This window comes from Siphateles boraxobius, unplaced genomic scaffold, assembly GCF_051911475.1.
Source record: "Siphateles boraxobius isolate OS27281-9 unplaced genomic scaffold, OSU_SipBor_1 53, whole genome shotgun sequence".
Lineage (NCBI taxonomy): Eukaryota > Metazoa > Chordata > Actinopteri > Cypriniformes > Leuciscidae > Siphateles > Siphateles boraxobius.
Window position 1 is genome coordinate 12,953,051 of NW_027509175.1, and position 20,576 is coordinate 12,973,626.

General features: G+C 35.8%; 1 protein-coding gene across 2 annotated transcripts in view; it reads right to left on the reverse strand.

Annotated features, from left to right (window-relative positions):
• Window positions 1–1,989: 1,989 nt before the first annotated feature.
• gpc6a (glypican 6a) overlaps window positions 1,990–20,576 on the reverse strand; it is a 227,648-nt gene continuing 209,061 nt past the window's right edge. For both annotated transcript variants that reach the window (XM_077205398.1, XM_077205399.1), the window contains 3 exons: window positions 9,194–9,324; window positions 5,786–5,961; window positions 1,990–3,569 (listed from right to left, as the gene is read on the reverse strand). In XM_077205398.1, the coding sequence (XP_077061513.1) occupies window positions 3,373–3,569; window positions 5,786–5,961; window positions 9,194–9,324 (504 nt within the window). In that variant the 3' untranslated portion in view covers window positions 1,990–3,372. The remainder of the gene's footprint in view (window positions 3,570–5,785; window positions 5,962–9,193; window positions 9,325–20,576) is intronic.

The following is a 20,576-nucleotide window of genomic DNA, read 5'->3' on the forward strand; positions in this document are numbered from 1 at the left end:
ACAAATAATGCCTCTTTTGTGATCAATATTGCGACCAGCCCCTCCTCGACCAATTTTAAGGAATCTTCATTAGTCTTCCTTGAAATAAAGTTTGCATGACAATCATCTGATGAGCTTTGAATTGCACCGGTAACAATTTACTTAATGTGCCCCATTATGATTTTTCGAAAATTCTCTTTTATGTAGTGTGTAATAGAGCGGTTTGTGAAGGTAAAAGGTCTGAAAAGTTGTAAAGATCAAAGTGCACGACACAAAGTCTCCTGAAAAAAAGAACCGATTCTGAACTGCCGAAATGAGTCGTCAGTAATTCCAGTCTCACTTCCTGTTACATGTCTATGGTAACAATGAAACAAATTCACATAATGCCAGCCTACAGTCTTCATTGGCTGTCTGTGAACAATGTCTACTTTGCCCCGCCCTCAAAAACTGTAGTTATAGCTGAGACTGGAAGAGTTTGGTACGTGTTTCAAAGCTGCAAATCCACTTTGCAAAAGGATAAGGACTCGTGCTTGATTTGATACGGGAAAACCAATGCTATTGTTCGTATCACTGTATTTCAAGGCCTGAGGAAGATCCTGGTCTGAAGTTCAGATATGCTAATGGCCGTTTTTTTCCGATGTTTACTGTAAGCGGTCGACCAATCAGAGCATAGCAGCTCGCGGAAAGGAGGGGTTTAGAGAGACTGAATCTTCAAATGAATCATTTCACACATTTATTGAGAAATTATGTGATGGGCAATCTATATTTTGAGAAAAATAAAGTGTTTTTTGAACTTGGATGCATGCAAACCTACTGAAGGAGACCTTTAAAATAGCATGATACGGGCACTTTAAAGCATTTATTTGTAATGCATTATAAAGGTATTCATAATGTGCTTTATAATGCATTCAACCTCTTCATAAATAATTGTAACCAAAGTTAAAATGCATTATAATATTTGCAGATTACTTGTTACATCTGAAATTGGTTGTTTCCCATGTGTTTTAATGCAACAGTGTAACAATGATAAGTGTCATAATGTTTCATAAATACATGTATGGGTCTGTATTTCCTTTGCTTTTTTTACTACCATAAAACATTCAAGAGAAAACGACTCAATTTACTTCTGTAATGTTCATATTCAATGAAAAAACAAACAAACATGACAGTGGATTTTTTCATCTAGGTACATGTTTTAAAAAGTGAACAGGGTTCAAAATCTGACTTCATGTTGACTTTAAGACACAGCGGCGTGTTTGACCTTTCCACAGTGCACCCTCTCTCTTGGCTCACTGAATTTCTCATTTCCAAAACCCACAAGGTGCTTTTTGAGCCTTTCTGGGAAGACAAAAGTACCCAAGCATGAGCAAAAAGCACATTGTCTTCTGCTACCTGTCCTGCTTTCACAACCAGACGCACTAAAGCATCGCTGGACATCTCTCTCTCTCTCTCTCTCGCTCTCGCTCTCTCTCTCTCTCTCTCTCTCTCTCTCTCTTCCACATTTCATCTTCAAAGCTATTTGTGTGTCTATATTCCACCCTTCCTCACTGATGCTTCCATTCAACCTTCACGCATCTCTGAGAAGAGGACATTAGAGGGATCTTTTAGCATCTTTGCATTTCATTGACGAAAAGAGTGTTTTAGCAGGCAGCTTTGAACATACTAATTAAACGATACATTAACACATGCCAGCATTCATATCGGGAGGTCTGAGCCAATAAACTGGCAAATCTGTCAGGTTGTTCAATGTGTACATGGGATTTGAATTGCACTGGTTTGGAAACATTCATAGCTACAGATACAAGTGAAATCAGAAAGTGCCCTCGTCACATTCATAGCGACTCATTGGGCCTCATTCGTGAAATAGATTTCAGTGTAAATCATTTATATATATATATATATATAACTCTTATGCAATTTCATTCAATTCAATGCAGATTTTGAGAATGAGAAAAAAACGAAGTTCACATTTATTTAAAAAAAATGCATATTCAAAGAAAGTTCTGACACGCACAATTATCCTGTTTTAGTTTCATGAATGAGGCCCATTGATTCACAACAAAATAATTTTGTAATTGTCTATGCTTAAAACGTGAAACGCTGATATGGTGAGCTACATAAAAACAGAAAAAAAGCTGTTGATAAGTAAATGAGGGTTGTGCATACATAATTGATTAAAATGACAAGTATATAAATGAGCGTAAGGAACATGACTCAGTCGCGTTTAACACGGGCTTTCTGTGTTTCCCAAGACTTTTCAACTAGAAACTTTCCCAAATCGAAATGACATACGGGGCAATGGATACTACAGTTTCATTCGGTAAAAACATTTCAGACTTATCAGGCAAGTCTGTGTCAGGTACATCTGAATTCAGATTGAAAATAAAATATTTGTAAAATAAATGAATTTGTTTGCATTTAAAAGGGCAATACAAAAAAAAAAAAACATCATTCTTTGCAAGAGCTATTTTGTTAGATATGAGCTTTTGAATAAAAGTTGCTAACTGGTAAAGCCAAAATATATAATTATATTAGAAATATAAATAAATCTTTCTCTGTAAGAAAACATTTTATAACTAAACCTTTATTATATATTAAGATATGGATACTTTCTTTTGAATTAAGCAGGATCAGCCCTCGGGGAAACTCTACCAGACTCTTTTAACGCTCACCTAAAACTGTCTAATATCTTATAAAATAATCTCAAATCGCCACCTTAGCAAATAACATAAAAAAAATCACTTCAACAAAAGAAAAAGAGTCAAAGCATTAAAATTGTGTGAAAATCACAGTTAAAAACATTTACTCATGATCTCCCCATGCATTCTCACAGTGGTACATAAACGAGTTGATTTATATAGATTTTTTTTGTTGTTACTTTTTTCTTTATAATGCCTGTTTTTTTTTTGTTGTTGTTTTTTTTTTTTTTGTCATTCGATGAATTCAGGAGGGGTGAAAAACACCAGAGCGTATTTTGTTGTCTCATTTTTTTGCTGTATAAAAGGAAAACAAAAATATATATTTTTAATTTTCCCATTCTTTTCCGAAAGAGCTATGGAAAGTGGTCCCATCTGCACGGCAACCACGTTTCATCCGAAAAGAAACTTCATTTAGAAATGAGAGCAGTTGGCCAAAAGAGAAGCTGCTTCTGATTGCACCAAGCATTCTTTGGAAAAAAAGCAGGATGCAAAGATTTGCGCTCGCTCTTCCTTTCACACACTCACTTGCTCTCCTTGAGTTTAGCTAGCTAGCTTGCTCTCCTTTTTTTTTCATGGGCTTTTTTTTCTTTATATTTTTTTGTAAAAGGTCCAGTCCAGTTCCGGAAAGGCTACCAGCGTGAGCGACGCTGTGTGTGTCTTAAGTGTCCGTGTGGCTGAGTGCCTCCTCCTGCCATTATCTCCAGCACAGGACCAGTGCTGTGAGGGCCAGGACAGACACTAGTGACTGCAGCGGAGGCTTTTGCCGATGGCCTGCGCCTGCCGTTGGTTGCGGGTCGCTTTTGTCTGCTTCCAACATCGGGGGCTCCGTGTGGATCACTTCAGGTTCTGTCGTGAAGCCACTTCCGCTGCCCGAGCCGCTCTCCTCATCACCTGACGCAAACAAACATCAGTCAATGTCTGGAGAAAAGCACAGGAATAACATGAGCAAACTGCATCTACAATGGTTGGAACAGAGCAGGTTCAGAATATTAAAAAAATGGAGACTAAAAATGTATGGAAAGTCAACTACTGATTTTGTAAACGCACTAGGACATTCTTTCAACTTTTTTTGCCCCGAATGTTGGCACTTGGGTTGATAATTGATATGAAATATTCCTTTCTAGTTTCAAAAGTTCAATTACTATACATTTTATATGTTACATTTTGTTCGTATTATACATATATTACCGTTAATGTGTGTTTTGAAAAGGGCTAATGACTGCATTTTCATTTGTTTACTATTTCTATATCATCAATTTAATTTTTTACATTTGCTTATTATTTCTATATTATCCATTGCATTATTTAGAAGTAAATAAATTCAATTTCTATACATATTATATATGAATTTTTTTATACTATAGTAATATTATATTTTAAATTATATATGATACTTAATGTGCGTTTATAAAGGGCTTAATAATTGCATTTTTTTTATTTATTATTTATACATTATCAATTGCTAAAATTAACATTATATTTACAATATATTTTATTGCTTTTATGATTTTTTATGATTTTATTATTATTTTCTATTTTTTATTATTTATTTGCATTTATTGAATTGATTTCTTGAATGATTATTAGTTGGCTCTCATATAGCCTAGGTTCAGAGTTACTCCAAATCAACTCAAACCACTGCAAACATAACCGGCACCTGAGGACGTGCATATTCCCAGACCATCATAGAGTCATACATTATGTGACCGACACTCCATTATCATAATTCAGCTTCCTGTTGGTGTCAGTCCCGACCGGCCCCCTGTTTCTGACAGACGAGGATCTCATTTCACTGACGCTGACAGAGGGTCTAGTCTGCGCGTGACGCTTTCTGACGCCGTGGCATGATTTATGGCGCCGCGTGAGCGAAGGCTGGCCTGCTTACAGGGAATAACACATGCTGGGGAGTTTTGCATCTAAGAAGGGTGTAAATGTGTATGCCTGAGCTGTTGGGGCTTATTTTTATCTGTGCAATTGAATCTATTTTCATCTATGCATTATTCCTTTAAGAAAGTCATATAAGTAGGTCGAAAACCAAAATAAGTGTCAATAACAGAACGTATGCTGCATGTCTTAAATACCAGCGCGTCTCCTTGAGAAAAGAGCGAAGCTCAACTTGGTGACTTTTTCACCTTTGAGTTTGAGTTTGTATATCAAACTATTGTGCCAAAAAGTAAACAAGCTCATATATGGGTTTTAACAGAAGTTATACATTGCTGACTTATTAAAACTATTTAAAGAACTAGATTTTTGCATTTTTTTGGGGGGGTGGTAATTGCTTAAAACACTTTCACAATGGCAAGGTGTTGCTAAGGTGTTTTAAGTGGTTGCTAGGGTGTTGCTTGGCGGTTGCTAGGCGGTTGCTATCCAAGTAAAGCCTCATCAATCACAATTGACTTGCATATTTGTATTTTGTGTTTCTGTAGCTCTTGATCTGTTTGATCATGGGTTCGATGCATGAACTGATATAACATATACCTTGAATGCAATGCAAGCCACTTTCGTTAAAGCATCAGCCAAATGCATAAATGTAACTCTTTGTAAATTAAAGAACACAGACGCAGCCGGACCCTTTCCATAATGACCAACACAATCTACCAAGAGCATCGCAAATTAGCGCCTGGTTTAAGACATGCTTTTTTGGGCCGTTAAATAACAGTAAATTGACTAGTGCAAACCTTAATATATCACCTTGTGTGATTCATTTAAATAATCTCCACCCACAAATTTTGCATCAGAAAGGGAAACTCTTTCAGACGCATTATTGATAAGCAATAAGGTCGGCCTTAAAAAAAATCACCCGGTCTAGGACTTTTCAGTGCTAATTTTTCACTGCGTGTCTTTAGTAAATCCTGACAGTTTTTAAAGCCAAAAAAGGGTTTGAGCTGGTCCAAGATTTTAGTAAATCTTACTACAGATCGACTCAAAACCCAGAAAACAAAATGCTCCCTGAAGATGGTCATATTCCTGGATCAGGAAGGACAACAAAATCCTTCATATATTTCTCGAACACATTTTCATCTCAGAAACAATCAGGGATTGAGCGTCTGTATTAGTTCCAGATCTTCGCTTATCCATAAACGAATGTTCTCTACTGACTGACTTACTGGAGTCTTGAAAGTAGACGTCTTTGCCGTTGTATGCGTTTCGTAGCTTGTTGGTCATCACTCTCAGGGTCATGATCTGCTGTCTGATGAAGGTGTCTGGTCTCGTGATGTCCACTTCCACCTCTGGGTTATTGAGCTGGTTCGTAAGGCCATCTTTTACAACTTCAGGAAAATATCTGGAAGTTAACAAACAAACATTTGCAGGGTTTTTTTTTTTTGGTGGGAATGTTTTATTAAAATGGTTTCAGTTGGGGTTCAAAAAACACATAAATGATCCGCTATGATTTGGTATAATCTATATTTGGTTTAAAATCTTAAAAAGCAAAGTCAAGGGACACACAAATGCAAATGCATTGATTTACAAATATTACATACATAAACCAAAACTCATAATTTCACCAAACAGCGTGGTTGTGGAGTGAAGCATGACCCCATCAGGAGTGTCTTTAGCAGGATCAGCACGTCTCACATTCACATTCATAAGCCCTGCAGATCTACATCGTGTGCACAATCACTTCATGTGCAATATTCAGTTGCACTATCAGGACGTCAGCGTTTTCGCGTCGCCCTGTGTTGTATAACAGGAATAATGCAAAGCTGCAACCTGCACTTTCACCTATAGTGTGAAAATCAGCTTGCTTGTGAAGGTGATAAACATTATAACTAGATCTGCATTACGTGCGGGAAGAGCTGTGCTTGCAAATCAGCTGATAAATAGTGTTAATGTTTTAATAAAGCAAATCATAAACCCTTTGCCAATGTCATAACACTTAGTACGCAAGTTAATGTATTTTTTTATTTCATTTAAAAGTAAAAATAATAATAAATAATAGACTATATTTTGTATAGACTGCTTTGTAATAAAGACTTCACAGTACAGTAAAAAGAAAGAAGACTGTCCACAATGCAGTAATGACGTCATTGTTGTAAATTGTATTATTAATGGGTCAACAATATCAATAAAATATTTTCAAACTTTAAATTTATTGAATTTATTCAAAGAAATGTTTTAAATGCATTGAATGCTTAACAAAAACCAAACACTAGATTTTGCTTAAAATAAAATATTTTTTCAAAATAAAATTTAAAATTAAAATATTTTTTTTCCTTAAAAGTAACTAATGTGTTGTTATTTTAATTTCAGATAATAATTTTAATTTCAATTTCAGTTAAAGTTTTAGGAGTTTTTATTCATTTTTATTACAGTTTCAGTTTTAGTAATTTTAGTAGGCCCTATATGAAGTTAAACTAAATATGACATAAATAAACGTTATATTTAATTTTCCTTCAGTTAACTTTTTTTTCAAGTTTATTTAAAGATGTAGTTTCGCTTATAACAATAAGAACCCGGTGATAGGGTTCAAATTAAAATTCATAGTCACAATTATCTTTTTCACAAGTATTACCTGAGGCAGAACTGGAGAAAACTGAAATGATCTACATAATGAAGTTTGTAGAGACTGTGATTCATACTGAATTAATTGCATATATCATGTTTGCCTTCTCTGAATTTCTGCCTCTTTATCTGAATGTTGCTTGTCAGTATAAACACATGTTGCAGCATTATGCATGCAACGAACTCTATTGAGATCTAATCTCCTAATAAGCGCTTTAGCGAGAGGTAATTGTTTGTGCCTAATTAATATTTCAGGTGGTGCTTTGTGCAAAAAATAAATGAAACTTGTTGAATGCTCCCAGGTTGTGCCATCGCAAATTTTCTCCTATTCAAATGCAAACTCTATGGCTTTAAAACAGTAATTAGCCAATAATGAGACGGTTGTACTCCGCGGAGACCAGATCTGACAAATATATATAAAAAATATAAAAAAAATAATACATCACATGCATTTCAGCTCCACCAAGTCTTATCATTTGCGTTAATTTGTCTTTTAGGCACTCTAAAAAACCCTCTTCACCCAGTACGGGTCATTTACATGATGAGGCCGCTTGGAAAGAAAATGAAACACATCTTATATTGCACCATCTGCTGATATTCTCACTTGTGGAGGGCTGAAAAGCGGATGGGTTTCTGCCAAGCCGTCTGGCTCGTTCTCAAAGGCGGGCAGACGGAGTGACAGACATCAGGGCATTTTCTATGAAATGCCCATCAACAGAAATTAACTGAAGGAATGAGCTACTGTAAAAAACAGAGGTCTGTCAATCATAAATTATTATTTCTTTATAGGCCGTTTTCACACTCTGATGTTTTTTAATTGTCAGTTGATGTACACATCTTTGAGCATTTCTAAAGGAAATACTGAATCACACTAATGAATCTGTTAAATTGACAGCTTGTCAATGTACTTGCCCCAAACAAGTCAAGACAAGGAAGAACTTGGGAATTTAACCTATGCCCAAAAATTGGAATATTGCATAAAACATTTGCAGATAAAGCACCATCCATTGAGTCAAAGTGAACAAAATCCTAACTTCCTGCTAAACTGGTGCTCAATATCACTAAGAAAAGTAGGCTAAATGACTTGCTCTCAGAGCGTGCAGGCAAAATGAATAACAATAAATGCTTTTCGGAGGAAGATGCCTGTTGTTTGGGAACGCAGTCATGTAATGTCGGGAATTGAACCAAACCTCTTGGACGACAGACTTTGCTCAGGCATTTCAGAACAACCAAAACAGCATTTCAGAAGCTGTCTAAAAAGATCAGTCCGCTGGTTAGTCCAGTCATGCCGTCCCATTGCACAAAGGCACTTGATTTTTTTTTTTTGATGGCATCAAGGAATTAATTTGGTAAATGTGTTTCCATCTTAGTTTATGCTTCTTATTGGATAAAACAATGAATCCGACTCAATGCACATTAATTTTTTATGAACATTTTTAGAATTTTTGCACATCTTAGTGTTTCCATCCAGCATTTTTTTATGCAATATCCCAAAATGCACATAAAGAAATAGGTGGATGGAAACATAGCTAATGTCACATGATCCTTCAGAAATCATTCTAATTTGCTGCTCAAGAAACATTTATGATTATTATTATTTATTATAAAATCAATAATTTACAATTATAAAATTACTCGCACTGTAATCCCAAGAGAACAACTTTATGCCACCACTCCTTACAAAAATTCACACTGGTAGTTAATGTTACTTAAGTAAAGTCCTTCTAATGGAACAGGGGATTCTTTTTAAGCAGAGTATCATGTTTTCTGGATTCTCATGTTAATAACGATTATTATTTTTAAACCACCAGTCGATAATACACAATTAGATCAGTTGTATATAACGTTTTTGGTTGGGTATCATAACCACCCTCGTGCATTGAGCCCACAGGGTGATTTGTATTTGCCTACGACCTAATATCGCTAAAACAATTACCATCGAAGGTGTCATTGAAACACAACAATCTGCAACGCAACCCAGGGGAAGGTGTGTGTGAAGGTGACCGTCCTACCTTCCCTTTGTGTGGCTGTTCCAGCACTGCTCCTCATCTGGGTCAGTCACTGTGTTCTCGGCACAGATGCTGTCTGGCAGCGACGACCAGATCCTCTTCGACTCCTTCAGCCTGTCCTTAATGTCGATCACCTGCAATCACGCACAGAGAATCAGTTTAGCATATGCAACACCACAAATCAACAGGGGAATGAAGATTTAGGCACATTTTGAACTGTGTGATGGATTGGGTTGGGATTATTATAAAGGGGGGGGGAGATGAGGCCAACAATTTGCATGGAAATCTCATTCTGGCTTCACTTTTTCAGTTTCAACACTGCTAGATAATTCATTGGGGACCAGGTGCCAGTCTAATCCTCCACTAAGCTGTGCTGGTATTTTCTGTACCAACCAGAAGGACGGATTTGTTTTTAAACTGGCCGAACGGGATCGCTGGAATCTCAACCTGGAATACTTCTACTCTCTAGAAATGCACAACATTTCTACTATTTATTCCAGCACTTATAACTGGGTTATCAATTTCAACAACCTAAATCTAATTATTCATCTTATTTTTAACGTAATAGCGGGCATGGGGTACGCACCATTTGTCATTTTAATGAGCAAGATTTCCGGTGTCATTCACTTCAAGTTATTTTAAAGTCCATAAGCTACTTTATAATGCAAACCGGTTTTTGTAATCACATTATTGTATTGGTATAATCATAAACACTCTGGTTTGTAGCGAAAATAGTTTTACAGTTTACTGTACTTTTCTTCTAGTTATTTACCTGCTAATGAATCGTCTCGCACATTCAAAGACAATAGCCCACGCCCGAATTGCAAAATATGGTTAGGGTTAGGGTTAGGTTAATATGGTTGAAACAATGGCCGTTTCACTTTGTAGTCTTCTCAGTACCTCGTTTCTGCACGTTGCACCAGTACGTGGCAACAGTGATTTAGTGATTCATTCATTCCAACGATTCGTTCAAAAATGTCTGTCTTTTTTAGCATGCTATTGATTCACTCAACCGATTTGTTCAAAACGCTGATTCATTCAGGAAAAAAACATGCTAAAGTAGATACTACATTTGGTTTGAAACTTACTTCGCAACTGTTAACAAAGTATGTTCTATATAGAATTAATGTGTGTAGTATGAATGAAATTTGGACATATTACATCCCCCATTTTGTTTTTGTCATGTGACCTACGGTGTAAGTTGGGTTCCTAATCCTCTTTTCACAAATCATCTCCTGTGGCCTCATGGGATAGTAAAGTGCCCATCGTATGCGCACTTCAGAAATAGTACGCCATACAGGTACTTTTCGCCTGCTGTTTTATGAATACTATGAAATCAGAAATACTACTTGGCTCACATACCTTTTTTTGCATACTATATCGGCATATTCGGACGCAGCGAGAGTGACTGACTGAAGCATTCATTCTACTGATTAGTAAAAAAAAAAAGAGATTCGTTTAGTGACAAAACTGTCTGTTTTTAGTGAGTCATTGAATCATTCATTCAATCGATTTGTTCAAAAATGCTGAATCATTCAGGAAGGAAACAGCTACTGTCCATGGTGTAGCAAAATATGCAAACTAATTGGCGATTTTGTGTCAAAACTAAATTTTTACTAAATTTGAACTTATAAACACAGTTTCTTGTGTGATATTGCTTGAATAATAGTGTTTCCCAGACTTCTTCAAATCATGTGGCTTTTTAGAAGACTGCTGTTTCTTTAATAAGCAATTAGACTGTTTGATTTTTCCCAGATATACCATAAAACATAACTGGGTTATCAATTCCAACTACCACCTAATTCATAATCCATCTTATGTTTAACATAATACAATAAATACAATAATATCGCCTTGCAAGATCACCCTAGAACCTCATAGCAACACCCTGGCATCATGGCGCAGGTTTTTCACAAATGATACATTCTGTGTAGCTAAACCTAGCGAACTCTATCAAAGACGAACATATTCATTTAAAAGATTCCTATTTAGAGTTTAACACACTTCTGCTTTATACAAAGTGTTCATTCTAGGTCAAAGAATGGGCTTCATTCATCCAAAGGTGTATTCTATTATTTATCTATCTCTACTATCTCTACTCATACTGCCTTTGTGCAAGAGATATTAGCTCAAGCCGAGACATTACGGAATCGTCGATAAAATCTTGCCTTCTAGTACATCATCAGATCAGAGCCCAGAGCTTCAGACGTGTGCAGATTGATTTTATTAATGAAGTGCACCGCACTCCAGAAAGCAAACAGATTGATGCTTATCAGGGCAGGGTTCTGACTGCAGGAGGAGATCTGACGGCAGATATCTGCCACTGTTTGGCGGCCATTTTAACTCTTTCCCCTCCGACATTTCATACAGTAACATTAGGCAGTTTCGATTTATATGCTGTTGAATGTTTGATGATCGGTTATTTTACATGTGTGTAAGCAATGCTTTGATCGCTTGTTTCTGCATCTTTTCGTCTGTTTTGATCCAGAGGTTATCTACTCTTTCAGAAGAGATGTAATAGCGCCCCCTACCATACAACAGTGAAAACATGGATTGCCGGAAAACTGACCCATGAATTTAATAGAATAAATAATTGAAAAGAAACAGCAAGTAAATCATTCAATTAAACATGGAATTTTTAAATAGCAAGAAATAAACTAATTTAATCTTTGTTTTATTAACTTTAAAAATATTTTTTACAGAGTAAATTGTTCGTAAAAATCTTTTACATGAATCGTTGCATTGTACGATTCATCGTTCTGTTAATTTTTCATAAAATCATTCTTACGTAAATTATGACTGTAAATAATGTAAACATATTTAGTAAATTGTAAAAAATTAAAAATACAATTACTCTTGTCAGTTTCAAAGTTTTCTGCTTTTTACATTTCTACATTCAATACATCATTTCAGCATTCCATGTAAAATGTTTTCAATGCCATTCTTACGGGAACATGCATCAAGTATATTTTTTGAATTTTATGTAGATTGTTCGTAAAAAACTTTCTTGCATGCATTCTGAGTAAGCTGCATTGTTCTGTTAATAATTCGTTAAATTATTGGTGACATTACATAAATTGTTTCATCTTACACAGGTCATTTTTGTATTGTTTTAAATCATTTGTTAAACTTGCATAAATTATTGTTAAAAATATTAAGTCGATTCCCAAGTGTTTTTATGATCCATTTACACAGAAATTAGTTTTGCTTGTATTTCATGACATTCTCTGAACTCTCTGAGCCCTAGAACTCTCTATTCTTAGATATTTTTTACTGGAAAACAAGATATAAATACTGGCTTAGAATATGATTTTACTTCATTGCAGAGCATGAGGAATTTTCTGATAATAGACATGCATGTATACCAGAGCCCTTGAAGAATCATTATGGAATTAGCCATGAATATCTCATGCAAAGTGACATTAATTTTTGTTGGCACAGGAAACCTGTACACATCCTGTATGTGCCATCATGCGAGTATATTAGGATTCTGACATATAATAATGATATAATGGGATTAAAAGACGGCGGATGTCACATTCTGCAGAAATAAGCTGTGTTAAATGACGCCGAGGTTATCTGCGGAGTCAACAGCAACAGCCAGAGGCACGACGTTAAAGGATGTTTATTGACGGCATGTCAGAGTTTGAGGCCGCTTTGCCCTTTTTGAAGTGCTAATCCGTGAGCACGGGCTGCAGAGATCTGGAGCGCTTTCACACCGAGCGTTTGGTTAGCATTCATAAGCTGTTAGCCTGGATGCTGATATTAGCACATTAACATGGATGCTTCAGGAGGGTGTCGAGATAAACACAACAACAGCCAAACGAACAGCGAAGGCGGCTGAGATGTATATGGAGTTTCACTGCAAAAATGCTTTTCTTACGTAGTATTTTTGTTTTGTTTCCAGTCCAAATATCAAAAAATTCTTAAATCAAGATGCATTTACTAGATTCATAAAATGACATATAATAGTATGTCTTGTTTTCTGGGGAAATTATTAAAAATGAAGTGATTTGTTGCTTTTAAAAAAAAGCTAAATTATCTGCCAATAGGATAAGAAAAATAATCTTGTTTTTGTTTGACTAAGATTGTTTTTCTTACCCCATTGACAGATAATTTTGCTTGTTTTAAGAAAAAACTCACTTAATTTTTATTTATTTCCCCAGAAAACAAGTAAAACAATTTTACTACTATAGTAAATGCATCTTAATTTAAGTATGTTTTTTTGATATTTGGACTGGAAACAATACAAAATACTTCTACAGTGTAGATCCGGTATTGTTGGATTAGATCAACTTCATGTAACAAACAAACTCTGGATCAGTTTCTCCTTACACATTACTGTCCATGGAACCAATCAAAGTCATAAAAAAAAGGATGCTACTTCTCACAAATAAAACAAAAACAAATTTTTAAAAAATAATACTTACAAATATTCCACTGGACATGGAATGTCTTGTTTCTTTGCAAAATCTTCACTCATGTCACAAAGAATTATAAACATTTCTGCACTTTTAATTATTATAATCGCATCCTTTACTGTGGTAAAGTAGAACAGAGCTGTAGGACAGATACCTTTGTACTTGCACGTCAAATTCTCTTTAACAGTTTGTGCTTGTTAGACTTGGTAAGGAGCATCAAGATTATTTGTGAAGCGTATTTCACACACACACACACACACACACACACACACACACACACACACACACACACACACACACACACACACACACACACACACACACACACACACACACACACACACACACACACACACACACACACACACACACACACACACACACACACACACACACACACACACACAGTAATTTAGTTTCAGATGATTAGGAACATCAGATATTGGTGTTCATCAGGAGTGAAGACAAGAAGATATTAGACAAGAGATGTTCTGTACTCGTGTCCCACATCCCTCTCAAATACATGAACACACATTTAGCATTTATCTTACACAGAAGCTTGTGTTTTATAACTAAAATTACTTATTTGCATTTTTTTCTGGTCACAGTTTATATTAGGTCTCCTAACGACTACGTTCTTACATAAAATAAATAAATAAAAAAGTGCAATATACTTATTGTGTTCATATTGTATTTGAAAACACTTGTGCTGCTATTGAGGTGGATACGGTGAGGTTAGGGACAGGTGTGGTGGTGTGGGTAGGTTTTAGGATGGGTTAAGGTGTAAGTTAATGTCAACAGTGTAATTAAAGATATAATTGCAGGAATAAGCAAACAATAAGTGCATTGGGTTACACTTTATTTTAAGGTGTCATTGTTATAGTGTAATTATATATTTAAGTACTCAGTAATATTAAGCAACTACAGTACATGTACTTACTATAGGGTTAGGGTATGATTAGGATTTGGTTGAGAGTTAGTTTCATGTAATTATGCATAATTTACTGTTATTACTATAGTAAGTACATGTAACATATGTAACAAAGACACTGTAAAATAAAGTGTTACCGTGCATTGTATCAAATTATAGCACATACAGAATAGACAGTGTGACCACAAACAAAGCATTTTGACAGACACTTTCACATCAACTACTCCATAATAGCATAAACACCACTAAAGTAAAAAGGAGAAAAATACATTTAATAGTATGTCTTGTTTTCTGGGGAAATTATTAAAAATGAAGTGATTTGTTGCTTTAAAAAAAAGAAAAATTATCTGCCAATGGGGTAAGAAAAATAATCTCAGTCAAACAAAAACAAGATTATTTTTCTTACCCCATTGACAGATAATTTTGCTTGTTATTTACACAAACTTTTCCTTCCAATAAGACCACTAGATGCTGCTGCACCTCTGAGAGAGAGAGAGAGAGAGAGAGAGAGAGAGAGAGAGAGAGAGAGAGAGAGAGAGACTCCTCAGACAGTAGAGAGCGTGCCAAGCGCGCATATTAATAAATAAGCCAACTCATGTTTCAAAGGTGTATTAAAATACATGCTGTGTATTAAGAGAAGCCTAATGTTAGCGGTAAGTGAGTGGCTGTATACTGGGCAAGCGTTGCGGATCGTCTAACCGTTCGGACACACAGATCATTAGCACACAGGCCTGCCAGAAGCGAAGAGTTAAGGGTAGGAGCTGTTATCCGCTTGGGTCCCATTGCTCAACACGAGTCCAAGCTCGACAACAGCCAGACAGCAGAGTCCGAGCGCTGGCCATCATTCCCTACATGTGCCACTGCTCCACACACGGGTTATCAGCAGATCTACAGCTCCTCAATGACATGATGTTCTGGGTTAAAGTATTAGAGCGCTTTAAAGGAATAGTGCAAAGTCCAAACTGAAAAAAAAATAGTCGTCAGTCAGTCACACTCATGTCATTCCAAACCCGAATGCTTTCATTCCTTACGTGGAAAAAATAAAGTCATGCATGTTTGGGGTAATTCAAGGGTGGGTACATTTTACTTGCAGTCAACTGAATGACACCGAGGAAAGTTGGTGTATTATTCATCCGTAGCACTCATTTAGAAAGCATCAGGGCACTTTCTGTAACAGGCGTCTCAGTCTAGACAACAACAGCTGAGATGTCATTGTGTTTCCCGGGGAAAAGCATCCTGATTTTAATGCGAATGTGTCGCAGTAATTACTGCGCCAGTTCAAAACACTCCAAAGTATTTCAATATCTAGTCAGTGCAGTGAAAAATCTCATTAAATCATTTATTTTTCATGTAGAATAGTCTAATTGATTTAACTACAAGTCTCTTCTTCGCTAAGCCAAAATGAGCTAGTTAGGAAGAGTAACACACATCATCTCAAAGTATCCAGTCTCCAATAATTACGATAAAACAAAAAATAATACATTCATTAATAAACCACAAGAGCATGCACATTACAGTGATACCTTTTGCCATGGTACACAAAGCAGAATGACCAAAAGCCAAGGTAAAATCATTCTAATGTTGAGCCTCCAATGGATTATTGCTTTTATACAATGATGACAATAGTATATGATACAATACAGCAATGTTCAATAAATAAATTGTGTTTTTATAAACTATACAAAAACTGTGGATTGTGAAAAATGAGTGACACTATTTGGTGCATATAATATAATTTAACAGCCTATTTTTGTTGTTTTTGTTGGTGATTGATTATAGTTTTTTTTTTTTTTAGCGAACAGACGAATAGACGGCTAGATGAATAGATGGAAAGATGGATAGATATTTCGTTTCAAATAATTATTTTAAAGCTTGGTCTATATCACTCGAGTTGGTGTGTTTGCTATTTTTTGACCATGTCTCATCAGAATAGGGCTTCAGAACTGTCTGATTTATATCAAATGGATATAAATGTGCCTGTAACAGCATACCCGTGGAGTTCAGCCTCTGGACTCCTTTTCACTTAAAATAGGAGGAAATGTTTGGTGGGTACAATCCATCATTGTGGTGCTAAATGTGCTCGGCACCATTTAGACCTGATAGTTCTCTTGCTCACAGGGGAATACAAGCAGGACCCATCATTGCTGGCCAGGTCTACATGCGACTTTCAACCTTCAAAATTCCCCCGCAACTGCCCTCTATTAGAAACTTTAGGAGATGACATGTCCCAATTTATAATGATTTTATTCCCAGTTGATTTTTTTTCTCTATGCTACGAGGTCCTTGCCTACGTAATGATAAGTTGAGACTTGCAGACTAACAGGAATATTCATTATAGAGAAGATTGCAAAGGGCATGCAATAATCATAGCAAACAAAAGATCCTTTTGAAATGATTGGTATGTTGAAGGATTGTTTACACTGCAGTGTGTGGATGATTTCAGACCTGATATTTCATGATGTTATTGCCATTGTAACAGATTCAGTATGGTTTTATGTTTCTCTTTTGCTATGCATGTAATGCACATCAGCACACAAGTCAATATGAAATCAAAATTGTCCCTATTTACTTTCATAATACAGGTTCTGGTTCTGATTGTGCATGATTCATTGGTGCACATATATATATATATATATATAAATATATAAATATATATATATATATATATATATATATATATATATATATATATATATATATATATATATATATATACATGTCCATAAAACAAGAATGAAACTGTAATATGTCACTATAGCTCTAACAGTAGAGCATGGCACTAGCAACACCAAAGTCATTGGACTGATTGATGAGGGAATGCAAGTACTGATGAAATTACTGCCTTGAATGCAATGTATAAAAACATCTGCTAAAGGCATACATGTAAATGTAAAATGTCTTGCATTGTTTATTTGTCTTACACTACTGTCAAATAGTTTTTCTTTTCTTGCTTAAAGCATACATCTAATCAAATTTATTGAGGTTCAACAATTGTCTTGCTTAAAAGAAGTTTATGTATTTTTATTAAAAACAAGACAAAATTCTGAATACAGAAATATATATATATATATATATATATATATATATATATATATATATATATATATATATATATATATTTCTCAATATGCAGTCAATATTCTTTTGCAATGCACATAGCCAAAATGAGCTAAAACATCCCATCCAACATTTTTACTAATTGAATATCCCGTTTCATTTAAAGTCAACATGAAACGGGAATTGCGATAGTTTTCTATTGTGCCGTATATCTGAGTGAAACGACTTCTGGACCAAATGTGGGCGGGGCTTGTTTTAGTCCAGTGGGAATTGATTGGATGGTTGTGGTTTGCTAATTGTGGATCTCATGTGAGTGACAGTTTGCCCCGTCTTCATTATCAGAGAAGAGAAGAGATGCTGCAAGAGGGAGGAAAAGTTATTCTGAATAAAGATACATGAATTATATCAATAAAAAAAGTTTAATTACGTGCACGGATAGATAATTCACAATAAATAAAAGAAATGTCAATTCTGATGAGTTTAAAATACATCACAATGTACAACTAAAATGGGTTGCGAACAGTATTCCGCGTTGACTCTAGACTTGACCCGAACTAAGCATTTACAACAGAGTTAAATGGCATCACTCAAAGCCCTGTGACTTCTGTAATAGTGGGAAGAAAGTTTCCAGCCTCGTCTCTTGTGTCTACAGCTCACCCTTCCCCGCCGCCCCAGATCTTGGAAGTGATGTCAAATGCCAGTTGAACCAGTCATGCAAGCCACTCGCTCTCGGCTCTGCATACCAAATGCGCTCTCACTGCTTCATATGGGGCCGGCTTTGTGACCCTTCTTAACGTCTGATCAAATGGCAGGCGAGGCTCGTCCCCTGAAGCATTTCTTGTGAAGTTCGGGGCCCACCACGACCCCTCAGAATAGTTTTAGCAGTGTGAAGATCTGAGCCTCGTATAGGTCAGAGCTCCTCATTAGGACTATTTGTTCTCGCACTCCTTTCTCCCTACGGGAAGGAGCGCAGTCGTGTTAATACACTCCTCTCATGCTGCTATAGATTAGAAGTGTGGAGTGGATTTGGCTAATTGGACGGGGGATTACCCAGCGTGATGTTTCACTGTTTGTGTTTTCCGCAGCGAGGAACACATCCCCTGGCATTCTGTATACAAACAGAACGCAAGTGGCATTTCATCCAAGATGATATTCGACAGATAAAAACCTGCGCTATGATATTTGCTCATCAAAAATCAACTGGACTCCAACTGAGTGCGTTTCAATGCGGGAACTTGACATGAAATAATTGACATGTCCTGCGGTGCAACATGCTAATCTCCAACTATAACTATTTTAAACTGCATTTTAGTCCTTTTAGTCTTAACTTATTAAATGCATTTTTTTATCATTTGTCACACAGCACAACCATTTTAAGTTAACTTGTGAAAGCAAAAAGTTAATTAAAAATGATGAACTAATCATGTACTGTAATCTAAAAACGTGTGACTGACAATGATAAACTGACAATTTAATATTAAGACTTTTTTATATTAATAATCTCTGTAATATTATGGGTACAAAAAATAACCTTTTATGGGTCCTTACACATTGTGCTTAATTGCAAAATCTAAAGGTAAACACTTGCTGGAAAAAGTTTGAAACTTTTATAATTAAATGAACACCTATTTAGCAAGGATGCATTGATCAAAAATGACTGTGAATACATGTATAATGTTACAAAACATTTATATTTTAAATAAATGTTGAACGTTCTATTCATCAAAGAATCCTGAAAAATAAAATGAAAATAAACATGAAGCAGCACAAGTGTTTTCGACATTCATAGTAATCAGAAATGTTTCTTAAGCAGCAAATCAGCATATTAGAATGATTTCTGATGATTTCTGAAGGATCATGTGACACTGAAAATTCAGCTTTAGTACAGGAATAAACTACATTTGTAAATTTACTATAGAAAACAGTTATCTTAAATTTGGTTAAATAAATGCAGCCTTGGTGAGCATACGAGATTTTTAAAAACATTCCCATTTCATTCAACATACATTTTTACAAACCCCAAACTTTTGTAATGTTAAGTTTATCAGGATCAAATCAACATGACTTTTATATATTTATTTGAACTTCCAGTGTTTAGAATGAAAATGTCTACTGGCCGACAACTCTGATGTGTGTGTCGAGTTTCAGGCAATTTGAAGCATGCTAAGAGTTTTAAAAACATTAAAATTATTGAAAAAGTATTACAATTATTAAAGTTTCATGCGTTGCCATGGCAACTGTATTTAAGATATCAAGAATCCTTTCACAGGTTTACATCTGCTGTGTTTTGACATTATTCTGGTTATACTGTGACTAAGCAAATCGGGTAAAAATAAGAGGGGGATTTCAAAGCATTTTTGAAAGTGGCACACTGCTGCCAGTTGGTGGCGCTATGACTTTGTCATGTGATCTGCCTCCTACAATGAACACAGCTGAAGTTTCATCAAAATCAGTCAATGTATGCAGAAGTTACAACACACTTCCAGGTTTCCCTTTTCTGGCACTCTTTTTGATTTTATGGACAAACTCCCTATAATGAACACAGCAGCCGTTGGACCAGTGGGGATTTCTTTGCTCAGCTTCCCCTATAATGTAAAAAAAATGAATGGTTAAATATGTACTATTGTGTTAACATTTTATTGACTAAAAATGCGTTAGAACACGTTCATCTAGAAGACGAGTTCGTTCAGAATCAGCTTCATATAGCAGGTCAGCTGACTCGATTTCCTTCTCATTCATTCGCGGAGCGTCACAGTGCATTTCCCTGTTGAAGCCGAGCGTCCATTGACTTCAGTGGCGCTGCTTTGAACAGTTTATGTCAGTGCTTCAAAACTAGACGGTCATTGGATAAATCTACGATAATGCCCCGCCCACGGACGCTCAGCTTCTCTGGGGTGATTGGAGGAGTGGGCGGGGCTAGACTCCGAGCTTCTGCGTGATGATTGGAGGGTCTGTCCAAAGACTGCATCTCCTTCTG